The sequence below is a fragment of the Taeniopygia guttata genome, chromosome 8, assembly GCF_048771995.1.
Source record: "Taeniopygia guttata chromosome 8, bTaeGut7.mat, whole genome shotgun sequence".
In the NCBI taxonomy this organism is placed as follows: Eukaryota; Metazoa; Chordata; class Aves; order Passeriformes; family Estrildidae; genus Taeniopygia; species Taeniopygia guttata.
This window is the reverse complement of record NC_133033.1, coordinates 4,748,717-4,765,957: the sequence shown is the minus strand read 5'-3', so window position 1 is coordinate 4,765,957 and position 17,241 is coordinate 4,748,717. Positions and strand designations below refer to the sequence as shown.

Here is a 17,241-nt window from a genome sequence, read left to right as displayed (position 1 = left end):
AAGAGTGCACCGAGTCTTCCCTCTCATTTTTGCCTGCTCATTCAAGGCAGGGATTAGATTTATTAGCATGAAATAAGAATGAAGTAACTACCCACTGTCAATGGGTAGCACCTAAATGCAAAACAGGAGTTTGTCCTCCTTGAGCAAAACGTCACAGGGAAAGAAGGAAGTGGTGTGTGTAAAAAATCGGGACAATTGGCACCATGAAGCTGTGTGGAGCTAGTGGGGCATGAGTGAAGGGCTAAGGCTCAGCTATGAGGTGTTTCTTTTATTGCAGGTGAGTCTTGGGGAAAAGGTAAGTGAAGGTTCACAGGCTTCAAAGACATTCCTGCAAACATCACCTCTCACCACCTCCCTCACACTGCCTTGAGTCTCTTACCCAGACTTTTCTCAGTCATCACTGGCCATGTGGAATGACACAAGAAGCACAAGAGAAATGATAAACAGCTGTTGAAAAGCAAGCAAGCACTCATTAAAAGCCACTCCTTGGAACAGTACGCCGGCCAGAGCTTTATTTTCAACAGCCCATACAAACAAAAAACCAAGAGCAACAGCAATGATGTGTGTGCATGTGTGTGACTGATACAGTGCAGTACCCAATCACAGCATATAAAGTTTGCCAATAAATTAAGGAGTGAAAAAACAAACATAGTGCATACCTAAAGATCATCAGTACATAAGTGAAACACAGCCTAAGTAGAAGTATTTGCATATCCTCTAGCTGTTTTAACATTGCGCTGTCAAAGCTAACCAAACCATTCTTGCTCTGTGCAGACTATACTAGCACTGGGCTAATCATGGCTTCACCCCAGGGATGATTCCCTCGTGGGGGCAGGAAGGCAGGTCACACCCTGAGAATCAACACTTGCCTTCCTGTGTACCCCCGGTGCAGCCAGGAGGTGTGGCAGGCCCTCCTGGATCACTGACACAGCTCCAGGGCTCGGGCAGCACTGAGGACACTCTGCACTGGCCGTGTCTCCCCATGGATTGCTGCCCCTGTGCAGGATTTGAAGGGGTACCTTACTTGCACACAGTGTGCATCACTGAGTTACAGCCCAAGCTTATTCCTGCTACTGCTTTATCATTGGTTTCATCTGGACCTTGAACATCCATCTATCAATAAATAAAATCATTGGTTTAGCACGCATAATAAAATTACACCTCCCACTGGTAACTGTTTGAGAAGTTCTCCGTGTTACCCCCTACACAAGCCTCAAGAAAATTACTTTCTTTTCCATCAGACTCAGTAAGGTTTCAAGTAACAATTTTCAGTACTGCTTGGACAAGACACAGGCTTGGTTTGGAACCCTGATTCTGGCAACAGGGTCAAAACATCTCCACACTTCTACACTCAAGTGTATCAAGTCCACAACTGTGCCATTTTCACCTGCGAGCAGCAGAAGAGGGAACTAACAGTACTTGCTGTTCTTTCCTCTCCAGGTGACTGAAACAGTCCTTTTACAAAGCCTATCAACCTAACCCAGCTAAAACGAAAAGCAAAAATGTCACTCAAGTCAGAACCAAAGCCTGTATCAAGATTCACATCAACAGTTCTTATCCACAGCCACTTGCTCTAACAAACCTCAGATGAATGCAGCCTTGACTTCCTTCTCCCATAGGCCGGGACAGAACAATCTGAGATGAGCCGTATCTTCCTCCAACTGAGTACTTATAAGGCACTAAAATTAAGCCACAACCAAATAACCCCAAAAAACACAAACCCAAAATAAACCCAAACAAACTGACCCACAAAGAAAGTAAAATTTGGCTATATGAAATAGCAGCAATTTTTTTTCAGTGGTCTACAAAGCCAGAACATTGATACTTTGGGGCAAAAAAACGAATGCACTGTTGGCCAACTACCAAACACCTAAAAACCTACATCCATTCGCACTTCATAATCAAAATCAGTACAAATCTGATAGGCACAAGTAAAAAGCATCTTCTTCACACCTCAGTGCTCAGTTTTCCAGCAGAAGCCACGCCTGGGGAGCTCAGCTGCCCTGCAGGACAACGTGAGCAGCCCAGCACCACCATCTCGCAGCTGGAGGAGGATGGAGTGTGGATGAGCCACTGCAGAGCTGCTCCAGGACACTGACTGGAGGCAAATGTTTTTAACAACATGATTAATTAGACAATGTGTTCAGCTTTGGCACCTACTTCTGAGCCCTCCCTCCTGTTTTCAGAAGTCATGTTAAATAAAGCTGTGCTACACGGCTGGTGTAACTCCAGTGTCTTCATCCATTCCTGTTATTTTTCTTCTGCTTGGAAATAGGTGAACTCACCTATGTCACTACATTAGATACAAAGGCTAGCACTTCAGATTTCTTAAAAACAATCACTCTGAGTTTGGAAAATTTGTTTTAAAACATACGAAGAAATACTAAACATAAATCTGTAAAGCAGGAATTCATACCTTTAAACATCAATAAGAATGAGCTTATTTGGAGAGCAATAAAGCTTATTTTCTTTAAAGGACATACTGACTAGCTATAGGTAAATTCCTCTTTCCCTGATTGCTTGGTGAGCTCAGCCAGGCTCAGTGCCTTGCAGCTTTGCAGATTTTGTCATACACTTCTGGAAAGGCATCCTTGCAATTCATCTCCTCCCTCAGCTTGTGGTACAACGAGCCATCAAACATATCCCAGAACTCCTCACGGGTCATGTAACAATCTGCATACAGCATCTGGAAACTGGAGAGAAGGAAAAAAGACATTCAGTGCAAGCTATGAATAGCAAATACTTAAAACCATCAACAATGCTTTTTAAAAACAAGAAAATACATAGCTCACATGGATTATGCTGGGACACTCAGACAATTATGTTTTGTGGATTTAGTATTTTTTTCTGTCTATTTTCTTAGGATCCACATAGGTCCAGTCACAGAATCTCATATTTGCCTGCATTACAATATCCATTCAAGACAGCTGTAACAATACATGCTTTGACTTTCGTTTCTCTGGACATTAAGAATAGAACTAGGAAGGCAAAATGAGACCAGGCCAAGAAGATAAATTCATAGGGCAAACAAAGCACGGTGTAACAAAGGTCCATTTACAAATTAATCCTTCTTCAGCTGTGGACTCTTCCTCACTTCCACAGTGTGCTCTCTAAGCTGCAGCTACCACCAGAGTACAGCAGCAAAACACAACCTAACATAGAAGCTCTATTGTTTTGTCTGATTAAGAAACTGGAAGATTAAGCATTTATCCATTGCTCATTTCCCAGTGACAGGTAGAAAACAGACCAAACTTTGTCAGTAAAGAGCTTTAAATTAAAATCTTAATTTCATGTTAATGAAAAAAAAAGCTTAAAATTAACTTTGGGTTGCTTTGTTCTCTGGCAAATCACTTCTTGCAGCTCAAAGTCATTTGCAGTCCCCAAATCATCTCGAAGCAGCCTTGCCATTATTGCTCAGCCACATGGGACATGATCACTGTTAGACTGAGAAGTAGGTCAAAATAGAAATGGGGATAAATTAGACTGATGGTGTAAAAATACCATGTAGTTGCTTTTTGTTCCTGAGAAACCAGCCTGTGGCTGCTCCTCCACTGACACCGCTCCAGCAAATTAGGCTGGCTCGAGTCCGTGACAGATGGTGGGCACATGCCTCACGCCCACTGTGGTCCTGTGTAATCAGAGCCCAGGCAGGGAAAAGGAAGCTCTGGAGCACAAGTTTTGAGGGAGGAAAGAATGCCACCAGCACACAGGGACTGACTGCAGGGACAGCCAAGGCTGGCCCCCTGGGCAAGGACATCCTGCTGCAAGGACGGGGCAGAGCCGCTCCACGATGCTGCAAGGACTGCAGGGAGAACAGTCCCAAGGGCAGCCAGGGAAGCTCTCCAAACTTTGGATTCCAAGGATCGCCACTCAGGAATCCCAAAAGATGTATTTTATAGCAGCAGACTCTACTCCCAGTGTAGCCTGGAGGTAAAAGGTAACCTGATGTCACCCAGCTCCCAACTACACTGCAAGAACTTCAGCCAGTGTGTCCTTTTGTTTGGTAGGCTTTGCAATCAAATAATAAAGTGAAATCATATTTAATACTCACCAAAATTAGAAATTTAAATTGGTTTTAAATTATTGTGGTTGTTAACTTAATGCAATATTAAATATTAAAGTTCTGTAGGATAAATAACTGTGATTGAACCACATGGTGTGAATAATATGACATTATCATTATTCTGAGGAGTGGGGTCCTTACCCATGCACACTTCTTACAAACTTTTCCATTTGCCTCATTGAGGCCCTGGCTTCAAATTGTTTGCTTTTGGGCTCTCCATAAGCTCCTATATCCACGTAGAGTTCAGTTTCATTTCCTTTGGGATGGACCATACCAGGATTGTTGGGCAATATGAAAGGACATAACCAGATAGGGTACACCTGCAGGGCAGGAAAACACTTCATCAATTATTTTTTAACACAATCATCCTTTAAGCTCTTTAATAAATGCAGCAAAATAAAGAGGCAAGAGAACTTTCTGCCAATCTTGGACTGAAACTTTTGCTTTCAGCTCTTCCTTCTCAGATGTCCCAGTGTGGTTTTTAGCTGCACTTTCTAATGGTCATAACACAAATAGATTGAAAATGTCCTCCTAGAATTACATCTCCTCCCTTTAAACATTTGAAATTAAAAGGGAAAAAAGGCCCCAAAAAACACCCACAAATAACCACCCCTGATCTCAAAGCAACAATTAAATAAATATTCTAAGCAAAATGAGAAGGAAGTGTTTTCTTTTCCAGGTCAGTCCAAAACTGAAATGATCAAAATTGAAATTCTACACTAACTAAAATAAATTCAGAAATAAAAGCAAGAAAGGGAAATGAAGCTCCACAGTTGGTCTTTGGTGAGACCACCAATCATTTTAGATGAAGTTCAAATTTTAGTAAGTGATAAAATCTTTTAGAAGTGTCAGCTTCTACCAAAGCTCCAATCTTTTATTTAACGGTTCCCTTTTTCAGAAAGCTGTGTTTATTTCTGCTGCAGCCTTGCATCATGGACTCACAAAGCACAACACTCCCCAGGACACAATAATGACCTTTTGCACAAGCAGGATATTATATCTTAACATCAATGGTCACAATCCTTATCACAAACAACCCAAGGTTTGTTGGGAGATGAGTTCTTACATTCAGGTCAACGTGGAAGGTCTGGATTGATTTTTCAAGGCTCTTTATTGGCACCAGCATGTCCTGCACAACGTGGTGCTGCTCGTACAGCTTCCGGATGGCTTCCCCTTGGGTGAGCTTCAACAGAGAGATTTTTGGGGGGACCATCCAGCCAAACAGGTAACGGAACACGGGGTTATTGCCAAAAGGAATGATATCCTTCAAAGAGGAAAGGAAAAGAGTTTGGCTCAAGAATGTGCAAGTGGACCAAAAGAACACTTCAGAGCCCTCAGGGCAATATTAAGCCAGATTTTCCATGAATTTAATTGCTGATACTTTGCTGAAGTACTAAAACAAATTAGCAAACTAGAGTGGTCTGGAGTGCACTTGGCTACAGAGCCTTGCCCTAAGCCTCCTCTGGGTACCACTGATTTTCAGCTCTATGAATCATAACATAGCCACAAATAATTTCAGAAATAAAGTTCAGAGAGCAACAGGTTATATCATCTTGCAACATCCAAGGGAGGAGTGCACAAGGAGTAACTTTACAGAAGTTTTGCAAGAATAACAAAATTTCTCAATAGCATTTTAAATCTGTATCATTTTAATTACCACCCACACAGCCGATTGCTGTTTTTACCTTCTGCAGGAGCTGAAAGGATCTGGCACCTCACTCCAGAGGTTGAAAATGTAGTAACAGGAATATTTCAGAATGTCTAATCAAGTTTTGTGTAAGTACACTCAACAATAAGCACATTTATGTAATGATCTGACTACATAATTAATTTAGGTGGGGCAGTTTTTCAGCCAGAATTTCACATTCATGTTTTTTCCATTATCTGAATTTGGAAATCCCTCAGTAGGTACAGAAATTTAATGCTGAAACACATACTTAAGGTCTCAATTCAGAAAAGCACTAAACCAAAAATTAGGAGCTTCTGATACAACACCTTATATGCCAAGAAGTGTCTTTGGATTTGCTGCACCCAAATACAGGACTTGTAAATAAACTTTGCCATTTTTTTTCTGCCATTAAAGACAGAAGTTTCTGCCAAGGGGAAGATGGTACATTGTGAAAGGGCAGAGTACCTTCCTGCAGATATATCTGAATTTTGGAACTGTCTTACTTGGAGCTCCCAGAAGATACTGCGAGTATGTCTGTGGTAATAATGTCGGGAAGGAATGTATTCCACTCCAGTCCTGTCAGCTTTCAAATACGTCTCCACATGCTTAAAGAACCATGGCTTGTAGTAGTTGCCAATTCTGTTTATCTACAAGAAAACATTAATTCATTAGGCAAGTTACACCTTGCTAGACAACAGAGTATGTCCCCAAATTCCTTTTCTGGGAGGAATCTGTGTTATATCCTCTGGGTAAGACTGTCACAAGACATCTACTAGGGAGCCTTCACTCCACTTGCAAGGCTCCTTCTTAGCTTTCTTGCCATTAAGGTTTAAGTAAGGCTTGCCACTGACAAGCTATTTAAGAACCCACAAATGTGACAGAACCGAATTCCAAAAATGCCAATCTCTAAACCCACCATTAATCCAAAACCTCACATGGCAGAGAGGAAACATCCAGGTGAGGGTTGCATGAACACTTAGCATGACCTTCCTGTGCATGCCTCTGAGGTGTTTTTATTAATATTAACAGAATTAAAAACTTGCTGGGAAGAGAGTTACTCTGAATAACTGCAGTTCAAAGCAGCATTGTTCAGTCCAGGAGAAAAGATCATTCTCTTCCACCTCCTCAGAACAATGAAGTCAGTGGGTCATCTCTCACCAATAAAAGAGATTTAGAGAACAGATTCTGTCATAGTAGGAATTAAAATATCCTGATGGACTGATACAAATTTTAATCCTATGTTAAGAGATTGTTCCAATTCTATAGTGGTTTTATTCTACTACAGCTTCAGTTAGACTTTGGGAGTATTTTTTTTTATTGTGAGTAATTTCCCTTTAGTTACCTTGCTTTGCTCAGCTTCATCAGTCAAGACTCCTGTCATGATGACTGCTTCATCCAAGGAATACATAAGTCCTTCCACAAAACTATTCTCCTTTTTCTTAGACTCTTCAGTGAACTTCTCACAAATCTTCTGCAGTCCTCTTACTGGCTCATAATGTATTTTGACATATTTCTTGGCAGGAATCATTTTTATTTCTGCTGCAACCAGGAAACCCAGAGTACCACAAGACCAAGGCACTGCATAAAATAGGTCTGAGTTTTCAGTCTGCAAAAAGTATGTATGTCATACTAAATCATATATCCACACCAATAACTGTCAATGACATTGTAAATGATAGCAAAGTAACATTTTGTCTTACTGGTGTACATCTCACAAGGCTTCCATCAGCAAGAACAAGTTCATAGGCCACACAGATGTGCTGAAAAAGTCCATAGATGTGGGATGAAGACTCAATGCCAGTTCCCATGATCAGGCCACCTTATCAAGAGAGCACACAACAAATCAAATGAAACACACTCCAAATGCGGGTGATTTGTGAGAGCAAACCTCCACTTTATAAGCTCTTTTAAGACTATTAAAAAAAAGTGCTTATAACATAAATACTTCAAAGAACATAAGGCTCAAAAGAGTATTTCTACAACCTTTAAAACAATGCAGTGTTTTACTGCATAAAAAACCCTAATGAAAGTGCAGCAAAATCAGTGAGACTCTTGTCATCAGCAATCCTTACCTACTGTGAGATCATCAAGCTCTGGTACCACAGGAATAGTCCAGCCCATGGGATTCAGGTATGCAGTCAGCTGGCCCATGGTCACCAAAGGCTCCACACGAACAACCTAAAAAAGCAAAAAAAAACCCAACAAAAACAAACAAAAAAAACCACTTGCAAATTCTCAACAAACACAAATTAAGAGTTCAGCAGTAATGATGACAAAACATGGCTAACCGGATAAACTTCCATCTGTTATCAGAACTCGGAGACTCACTTTCCCAAGAGAACTACTAAAAATAGTGGGAACTGTTTAGTGATTCCTCCTCTGCCTCAACATCTTGTTGCTCAGTGCCCAAACCCATAAATCAATCTGGTCTTTTAGACTTCAGCACATAAAAGCCAAGCAATTCCATATGCTGGGTTTTTTCAGCTAGAACGATCCAAGCCCACACTGCAAACCCTTGAAATGTGATAGGTCTGTTCCAAAATTTTGTTCTTTGTGGAATCTGATCCCTTCAGCTCTGAGTATTGTGAAGAAAACCATAAAATCCATCCTAGTGAATGCTTTGTGGTGGGATTTGTTACCTGTCTTTCAGTGTCTACTTCCAGAACATCCATTAAATTGATCATGATGTTCTTGTGGGTCTTCTTGTACTTCCCAACACGGAGTGACACTGTCAGCCAGCCGGGCCGGCCCGTGCACATGTACCTCTTGCTGCCTTCCTTCTTCCATTCCCGGACCTGCAAGAGCCAACAACTGTCAGCCAACTTCCATGCTCTGGAAGCCTCTTTGCAGACCTCTGAACTTCTAAATAAAGTATGACCAGTATAGCTATGAAGAGGACATATTTCTAATATCCTGTAGCTCTGGGGTTTTCTTTTTGGGGAAGGATTCAGAAAGATAACAAGACACTAGCAGAGTTTTAAAAAATCTCTTCTAAGGGAGGTATTGTTGCTGTTATAATCTTAGTTCTAATCCAAAACACACAAAAAGGGGCCTGAGCCTCCGAATGACCAGGCAAAGAGAGAAAACCTGGTCTAGTGGAAGCAATCTTGAGCAACCTGATCTAGTGGAAGATGCTCCTGCCCATGGCAGGGTGGGGTTGGAGTGCGATGATTTTTAAGGCCCCTTCCAACCCAAAGCCTCGTAGGATTCTACAAAAAGTTGGGAAGGAAAATGTGCAAGCCATACATATGAGCCACGAATTCTGCAAAGCCACAGTGGTTAACACCCAGAGAACAAACAACTGCATTTTCTTCGAAGCTGCGTTGCTACTACAGCTGGTAAAAATCAACAATCCCAACCCCTCCGAGAATAACGCCATGCACATGACTATCCATCTGTATCTGCGATGTGAGACACAAGGCAGGAAACAGCAGCGGATGTGACAGAATTACCACAGAACCACTACAGACATCTGCATTTCTGGGCGGAGGAAAACTTTAATCCGCCCGTGAAGCAGCGCCTGGAAGTGGCGGTGCCGAGCAGCAGGATGTGAGTGGAATCCCAACACGCTTCGGAGCCAGAGCGATGTCCCCACGCTGCACACACGCGTGGCCCGAGTCTGGCTCACAGCACGTCCCTGAGGGCACCGCAGTGCCAGCGGCCGCAGGGAGGGAGTTCCACAGGAGTTCCAGCGGGACAAGAGCCCTGAGGGCGGCTGGCGTTCATTCCCTCGCTTTTCCCCGCTCCGGCTGGACTTTGCCCCGGGTGCGGAATGGCGGGGTGGGTGGGGGAGGATGACAGAGAGCGGGACAAGGACACGCCGTCCCCTCGCAAAGCCGCGGTCCCCCCGGGCAGCCGCCAAGCCTCACCTGCTCCTGGATGTGCCGGACGCGCTGGGCGTGCTGCCGCGGGGCGCTGTGGAAGCGCCACACGGCCCATGCGCGCAGATGGTAGTAGATGTCGAAGAGGATGGAGAGCGGCATGAGGAAGAAGCAGACGAAGACCCAGCGGTGGTGCACCAGCACGGCCTCCAGCCCGCGGTGCCGCACCCAGAGCAGCAGGAGCAGCAGCCCCGCGCCCACCGACCACAGCGCCGACATGACGCCCACCGCCCGTTCGCGCTCCATCACCGCCGCGCTCCCTTATGGGACCCCGCCATGCCGCGCCCGCCGCTCGCGCGCTCGCCGCCAGGGCCACGCCCCCCCGCCCCCATTGGCCGAGGCGTGAGGAGAGGGGAGGGCGACGGCCAATCGGAGAGCTCCGCGGAGATCGGACCAGGCGCTGAGGGCGCCGATTGGCTGCGCGCGGCCGGCCCCGCGCTCCCCCTCATCGCCGCGGCCACCGGGGCCCCCCCCGCGGCGGGGGTGTCACCGCCGGGGGACTGAGGGGACTGAGGGGACTGAGGGGACTGAGGGCACTGAGGGGCACTGAGGGGCACTGAGGGGCACTGAGGGGACTAAGGGGCACTGAGGGGACTGAGGGCACTGAGGGGACTGAGGGGACTAAGGGGCACTGAGGGGACTGAGGGGCACTGAGGGGGACTGGGGGGACTAAGGGGCACTGAGGGGACTAAGGGGCACTGAGGAGACTGAGGGGACTAAGGGGCACTGAGGGGGACTAAGGGGCACTGAGGAGACTGAGGGGACTGAGGGGCACTGAGGGGACTGAGGGGCACTGAGGGGACTGAGGGGACTGAGTGGACTAAGGGGCACTGAGGGGACTGAGGGGGACTGAGGGGACTAAGGGGCACTGAGGGGACTGAAGGGACTGAGGGGGACTGAGGGGCACTGAGGGGACTGAGGGGCACTGAGGGGACTGAGGGGACTGAGGGGCACTGAGGGGGACTGAGGGGCACTGAGGGGAATGAGGGGCACTGAGGGCACTGAGGGGACTGAGAGGGACTGAGGGGACTAAGGGGCACTGAGGGGACTAAGGGGCACTGAGGGGACTGAGGGGACTGAGGGGGACTGAGGGGACTAAGGGGCACTGAGGGGTCTGAGGGGACTGAGGGGTACTGAGGGGCGCTGAGGGGACTGAGGGGGACTGAGAGGCACTGAGGGCACTGAGGGGTACTGAGGGGACTGAGGGGCACTGAGGGGACTGAGGGGACAAAGGGGCACTGAGGGGACTGAGAGGACTGAGGGAACTGAGGGGACTGAGGGGACTAAGGGGCACTGAGGGGACTGAGGGGCACTGAGGGGACTGAGGGGCACTGAGGGGCACTGAGGGGACTGAGGGACACTGAGGGGGACTGAGGGGCACCGGGAGGCACTGAGGGGACTGAGGGGGACTGGGACAGAGTCAGGCCCCTGGGCAGGGCTGGGAATGAGGACTGGGACAGGCTCAGACCCTGGGCAGGGCTGGGAGTGGTCCTGAGGTCGGGGCTGAGTGGGATACGGGGTGGAGGACAAGGGCTGAGGCAGAGGGGATCTCTCAATCAGGGCTGGGGACAGGCCCTCAGTGGTGCTGTGGTGCCCAGTGTCCCCTGAACAAGGGGTGCATCCTGGTGCCTTTGGGTTGGGGTCTAAAGCAAAACACCTCCGCATCTCTCACCTGTGCCTCCCTCACTTGTGCACCCCTCTGGAGGTGTAGGCACCACAGAACCTGGCGGTGCAGTTGTCTCCAAAGTGCCATGCAGCTCAATTTCTAGAATAAAGAAGGGGGCACCTCCCTCCAAAACATGGCTTGCTCTCTAAAACCCTGGCAGAAAACTTCTGCCCGTTATGGAACCATGTGACAGAAGATAAATAAAGTCTGTGAGAAAGATGAGGCTTTGTTTTTTGAGGTTAAAATCCCTCAAGGGATGTGCTGCTTGAGAGGACGGTGACAGAGGTCCAATGACAGCCCCAGGAGGTCCTGGCACAGCCAGCGCTGTCAGGGACCCTGGAATGGCAGAGACTTTGCCATGGCACCGCTGGCTCAGAGAGGAACATGGAATCAAGGTGTTCCATGTGGACACAGCCATGGTGATGTGACACAAGTGTCAGGAGTCACTCCTCTTTGCCAGCAGGAGAAATGCTGACCTTGTCCTTTCGATGATTGATAGCTGGGAGATGGAAACTTCAGACAGGGAGGGATCGAGTTTCAGAGCTCAGCTGTGGCAGGCCAGCCACACCTTTCAGCCCTCTGCAGACACATGGAAGGCTTTGTTTTGAAGCCCACTTCAGGATTTCATGGAATCACTCACTGAATGGTTTGGGTTGGAAGTACCTCAAAGATCACCTAGTCCCAGCCCTTCAGCCATGGGCAGAGCCACCTTCCATTAGAACAGTTTGCTCAAGTCCCCATGCGACCTGGCCTGGAACACTTCCAGGGATGGAAATTATAGCACACTGCTATTTTGGGTTTTGTCCCACTGTTTTTATTGAAGGACTAGACTGTGAAGACCCATATTTAGAAAGGGTCTCCTAATTTCCAGACTAAATTTATTTATAACCAAATTATATTTGTTGCACTTGTGCCTCATCTGTTCACTAGCTCTTCTTACATCTGAGCTGATTGATGTTATCTGCTTTTATTTATCAGTTCATCTGCTGACAGAAATTATTCATTCAAAAGAAGGTTCCTATGCTCTAAGAGAGGTTATTTTAACCTCTCTGAAGGACCTAAATAATTATTCCTGCTCTGAATGTGATCAAGCACTAGGCTTATTGAATAAAAGCATCATTTATTCACAAGGGGATATTTATGCCTTCAGTGTAAATACTATTTTGAAATAGTTTTTATGAAGAACCATTACAAGTGTTTGTAATGTTTTCCATGTTTTGCTCTTGTTTTTGTAAGGCCCTGGGCAACAGGAAGGTGGTAGGTGACCTCAAAGATCATGATGTGAAACTCCTTTAAAGCAGAGGAGTGAACCACGTTCAGATTATGGTCAAATTGCTCATGCAGGTACTGATGCCAGGCATAGAAAATGAAGGAATGAGAAGGGGATGAGGGAAGGGGAGATAGATATTAGAAATGCTGCTGGTTTTCAGTTCTTTTCACTTATTTAGGCAAAACATCATCCAACGATATATGTAGGCTTAGGAAGACATCTTCTGCAAATCTGGCTGGAAGAGCTAAGGTTCTCTTGGTAGTTTGGTGAGATGAAAATCCTTGATTTCTTCAATTAAATTAACATTTTAACTGTGTTTAAGCTGTTAGTGCTTCTTTAAAAAGCAGTCCTTTTCCCTTCTTCTCCTCCCTGCCTCCCTCTCCTGCCATCCCATCCACCCACTCATGCTGTTCTGGGCATGCTGTGCAGTACAAGTGCTTCTGCTGTCACTCAGTAAAACAGGTTGGAGAACTGATCTGACTGAAGAATTAAACATTTTCTCTTCAAATCAGTTTTTTTTTCTGCCTGGATCAGCTCCCTCGTGGAGCTCACCCCACGCACGCTTGTGCTGGGAGCAGAGCTGGGGCCTGGCATTGACCATGGCAGAGCTCCCCATCCTTTGGGGACAGCTCATCCCAGACAGCCCTGCCAGCCCTGCACGGGACTCTGTTCCTTACCCAGCAGGGCTTGGTGGTAACCAATAAAAGATGCAGCTGTTTGTCCAAGGAGATAAGGAGAAGGGACACTGAGTCATGGAATCATAGAATTGTTTAGGCTGGAAAAGCCCTTTAAGATCACCAAGTCCAACTGTGTCCCCCAGCACTGCCAAGGCCACCACCCCAAGTGCCACATCCACACAGCTTTTAAACCCCTCTAGGGATGATAATTCCACCACTGCCATGTGCAACCTGTTCCAGTGTTTGATAACTCTTTATGTGAAGAAATTGTTCCTGATAAGCAATCCAAAGCTCCTTGGCACAACTCGAGGCTGCTTCCTCTTGTCCTGTCCCTTGTTCCCTGGGAGAAGACCCTGACCCCCACCTGGCTCCAATCTCATTTCAGGGAGTTGTAGAGACTGAGATGGTCTCCTCTGAGCCTCCTTTTCTCCAGGCTGAGCCCCACCACTCCCTCAACCTCAGACTTGTGCTTCAGCCCTTTCCCAGCTCTGCTGCCCTTCTCTGAACACACCTCAGCCCCTCAATGTCTTTCTTGTCATGAGAGGCCCCAAAACGCACACAGGATTCCAGGTGTGGCTTCATCAGCACCAAGCACAGGGGGACAATCTCTGCCCTGATCCTGCTGGCCACACTGCACGGTCATAACATACAGAGCATTTGAGCTGCACACACAAGTAGGCTGAAGAGTTCTGTCTCCATAAGAAAAATACCAAGAAGCCTTCAGTGGCACCAAAGAAAAGCACTGAAAATCATTAAAAAGCCCATTTTTTTTTCTTGCAAACTCTCACAGCCCTGGTACTGACTGCCACAGAGCCACTGCTGAGCTGTACCAGGATGTTGAAAGGACAGGCATTTAATAGGGATAGTTATGAAAACTAATAAAGAATTTTGGAAAGACTGCTTAAATCCATAAACAAACCAGCCAATGGTTACTCAGGGTTAGGAGTCAGTTTTCCTGCACGTTGGTTTGGTGCAAAGCTTGTTTGAAACAGGAGCGTTTCTGAGGGTTGGAGGGAGGTGGTGCTCAAACTGCTTGTGAGAAGCTCCCTCTGCTGAGAAATCCAAAGTATGTTCAGTCATCCTGAAGGAAAAGCCTGTAGGGGAACGTAGTGTCCCTCTGTTTACCTGATGGTGCTCAATTGATCAGCTTCCAGATGGGTTTTTGTTGAAAGGTATTTATCAATGGGATTTCTATTGCCCAGGACCTGTTTCTCAGGTTTCACAAATGTTTCATGTGAGGGAGTAGAGATGTGTGGTGGCTCGAAGAGGAGGAGGGCAGAGGGTTTGGTACAGCAGCTGTAGCTGGGGTGGCCCTTGGGAAATCAGTCAGAAAGGGAAAATTAATTTTTAGTTACTTTAGAAACTCCCAGATAGCTCTCAGGGGAAGTGGAACACCAACTGAAAGCTTAAGCAAGGTTAGATTGTTAAGGCTGTTTTAGGTGTAGGTGGACCTAGTGTGGAAGGACTTCTTTAACATCCGTGGTGTGGAAAGCCCTCCATGTGGATTGGTCCACCCTGCCCAGCACACTGAGTCCTTGGGGTGACTTTGCTCTTCTTCCTTGCCTTCCTCTGTCCTCTCAAGGCTGCAGCCACCCTGTTCACACTGGGAAGGGCTTCACCAAGAGAAGGAATAACCAGTGCTGCAGGAATCAAGGATACCTGGGCTGTAGCCCATGTGCTCTGATACCAATCATGTCACAAGGCCTCACTCCTCTGGTGGTGAGCTACTGTAGGTGTCTGGTGGGATCCAGCACCACCTTGGGGGGAAGCAGATGCAGGATGTGAAGTGAAATTGGGAATACTAATGATGTCAGAGTGTGTCCTGTCCTTTAATGGCTGTGCTCTGCATCAGGAGGAAAGGTCAGCTGCTGGTCAGCACGTTCACAGAGCCACCAAAAAAACCCCCAGTGCTGCAGAACGTACGAGAGCTTTCCTGTATTCTCTGTGTTGTGCATTAAATCCAGCTTTACAATTGCCTCTGAAGGGATACCCTGTCTGGGATTTATAAAAAGAATCACTTGTCAAAACAGAGAGCCAGACTGGGAAAGGAATTCAGCCCTCCCTTCACTGTCACCAGGGTAGTGACAATGCTCTGTGGCAGAAATGAAATGGCTGGGGCATGGCAGCGGGTGTGGAGAGGTGGTTACTGAAGAACTTGGGGTTCCAGCACTCAAACTACAGGCTGAGGGACGTCCCACTCCTCTGGGTGAGCAGTGGGGACAGTGAGCTCATGGCAACCATCAGTTGGCTTTACAGCCATGAGAGAGAGGAGGAGAAGTGGGTGAAGAAGCTGTGATGCTCCCCTGTCTCCTTCTGTTGGTGAGATCCTGGGGACACCAACCGTGCTGGGCATCAGAAACGAGCTGCAGTCACTGAAAGGCAATAAATGCATTATTTCAGACTCATGGCAACATGGACATAAGTACATAAGTGCCAGTGGCTTCAAGGGTGCTCAGGGTGAACTTTGTCACAAAGGCACTCCCCACAACTGGTGGGGAGTGACTGCAGGGTACCCTCTCCCCCCATCTGCCCCTGGAATCTTCTTGCTTGGAGTGGCAAATGCTGTGGGAACATGCAGGAATCATTTGGTGATGGTGAAGGCTTGCCAATGTCACCAGAGGAAAACACTACAAGTTGTTTTTCTGTACAGACCAAATTTTTCTCCCATTTTCAGCTCCCAGCAAACCTGCTGGTGTGTTTAGCCTCCCAGTACTAGTTGTAGTTTCAGGCCCTTTTACTCCAAATAAAGCTAAGGCTTGCACTGCCTTGGCTGTGGCCATTCTCTCTGTCTGGTGCTGTCACTCTATCACCTGTCTGCTTTCATTTATTTCAACATTTTAAAAATTTCATGGGCCCACTCCCATATGATGTAAACTGATAAAACTCCAGGCTATGCTCCAAAAACATCATTGCAACTGTAGGATCTCTCCCTTTGGGTTTACTTACTGATGCCAAAGAAAAATAGGAAAGCTGTGAGCAAAGCAAAAAAAAAAAAAAAAAAAAAAGAAAAAGGAAAAGGATGGAGTTTAAGATGTTGGTTATATAAGAGCTGTATAGCTGTTAAAGCCACCTAGCATATCCTTTTAATAAACGAAGAAATTGCAGCCAGATAAGTTAATAATTAAGGGTGACAAAAATATACCATTGTTCCAATAATAAGGAACTGTATTGGTCTTACCGAAGATAAATGGAGGCGTATTTAACGTGGTTCAGTGCTATGCTGATAGACTACAAATGTCCTTTTTTTTCACTAGAAAACTCAGTATGAAATCAGGTCGAAAGCTGATTGCCAGTATTTGTTCCCTCCATGTTGCTCAGCTCCTTTCAACAGCAGATGTGCCTTGGAAGCGACTCCCACGTGTATGGAACTGAGCAGAAGGAAGCTGGAGGCTTTGAGAAGAGGTTCCTGCCCCTTTCTGTGGAGAAGAACAAGATGTGCTCCCATGTGTGGATCATCTCATGGAGCTACAGAACGATTTTCAGGCTGAGGACTGGATGAATTGACTGGTCCTCAGCTCTGCAAATCAGTGGCTGGAAGAGGTGTCTGCACAGAAGGTGATGAGGATGTGATTGCTCAGTTTCCTTTAATACAGGAAATTTCTGTAGAATCCAGCTTGGCAGACTTGTTTGGAGCCATACCTAGTAAAATGAGTCAGCAATTTCAGTACCTTCTCACACAACCAAACCCCAGTTTTTTTTGTACTTCCAGTAGGCATCAAAATATGATTGCTGCAGCACCCTGTCCATGGGGAAGAGTGGTCTTTAAATGCCCACCCACAGAAACCCTGTGACTCACAAATAAATCTGAGAATGGGTAAATGCACTGATCCTGCCCCCAGCTCATGGCAAACTCCAGGTGCACTTCCAAGCCCCTCATGTGCTGAGCTGCAGACTCAGCTGCTTTCTGTCTCCTCCTGCCCCCTCCATCCTTGGCAAGGCCCATTTTCTTTTTAACAGACTGCTTAAGGAAAATATTGAGAAATCAGCCAGCAATAAACCACTGTCATCCCAGATC

The 17,241-nt window shown here is 46.5% G+C and overlaps 1 protein-coding gene across 1 annotated transcript; it reads right to left on the bottom strand.

The window, feature by feature from the left end:
* Positions 1–486: 486 nt before the first annotated feature.
* Positions 487–9,937, bottom strand: DHCR24 (24-dehydrocholesterol reductase). Its single transcript, XM_030278714.4, has 9 exons — positions 9,602–9,937; positions 8,372–8,527; positions 7,805–7,910; positions 7,433–7,551; positions 7,075–7,338; positions 6,236–6,379; positions 5,130–5,327; positions 4,205–4,383; positions 487–2,693 (listed from the first exon to the last, which is right to left on the bottom strand). The coding sequence occupies exons 1-9, from the start codon at positions 9,857–9,859 to the stop codon at positions 2,540–2,542; spliced, it is 1,578 nt and encodes a 525-aa protein (XP_030134574.2). The 5' UTR covers positions 9,860–9,937; the 3' UTR covers positions 487–2,539.
* Between the last annotated feature and the right edge of the window lie 7,304 nt (positions 9,938–17,241).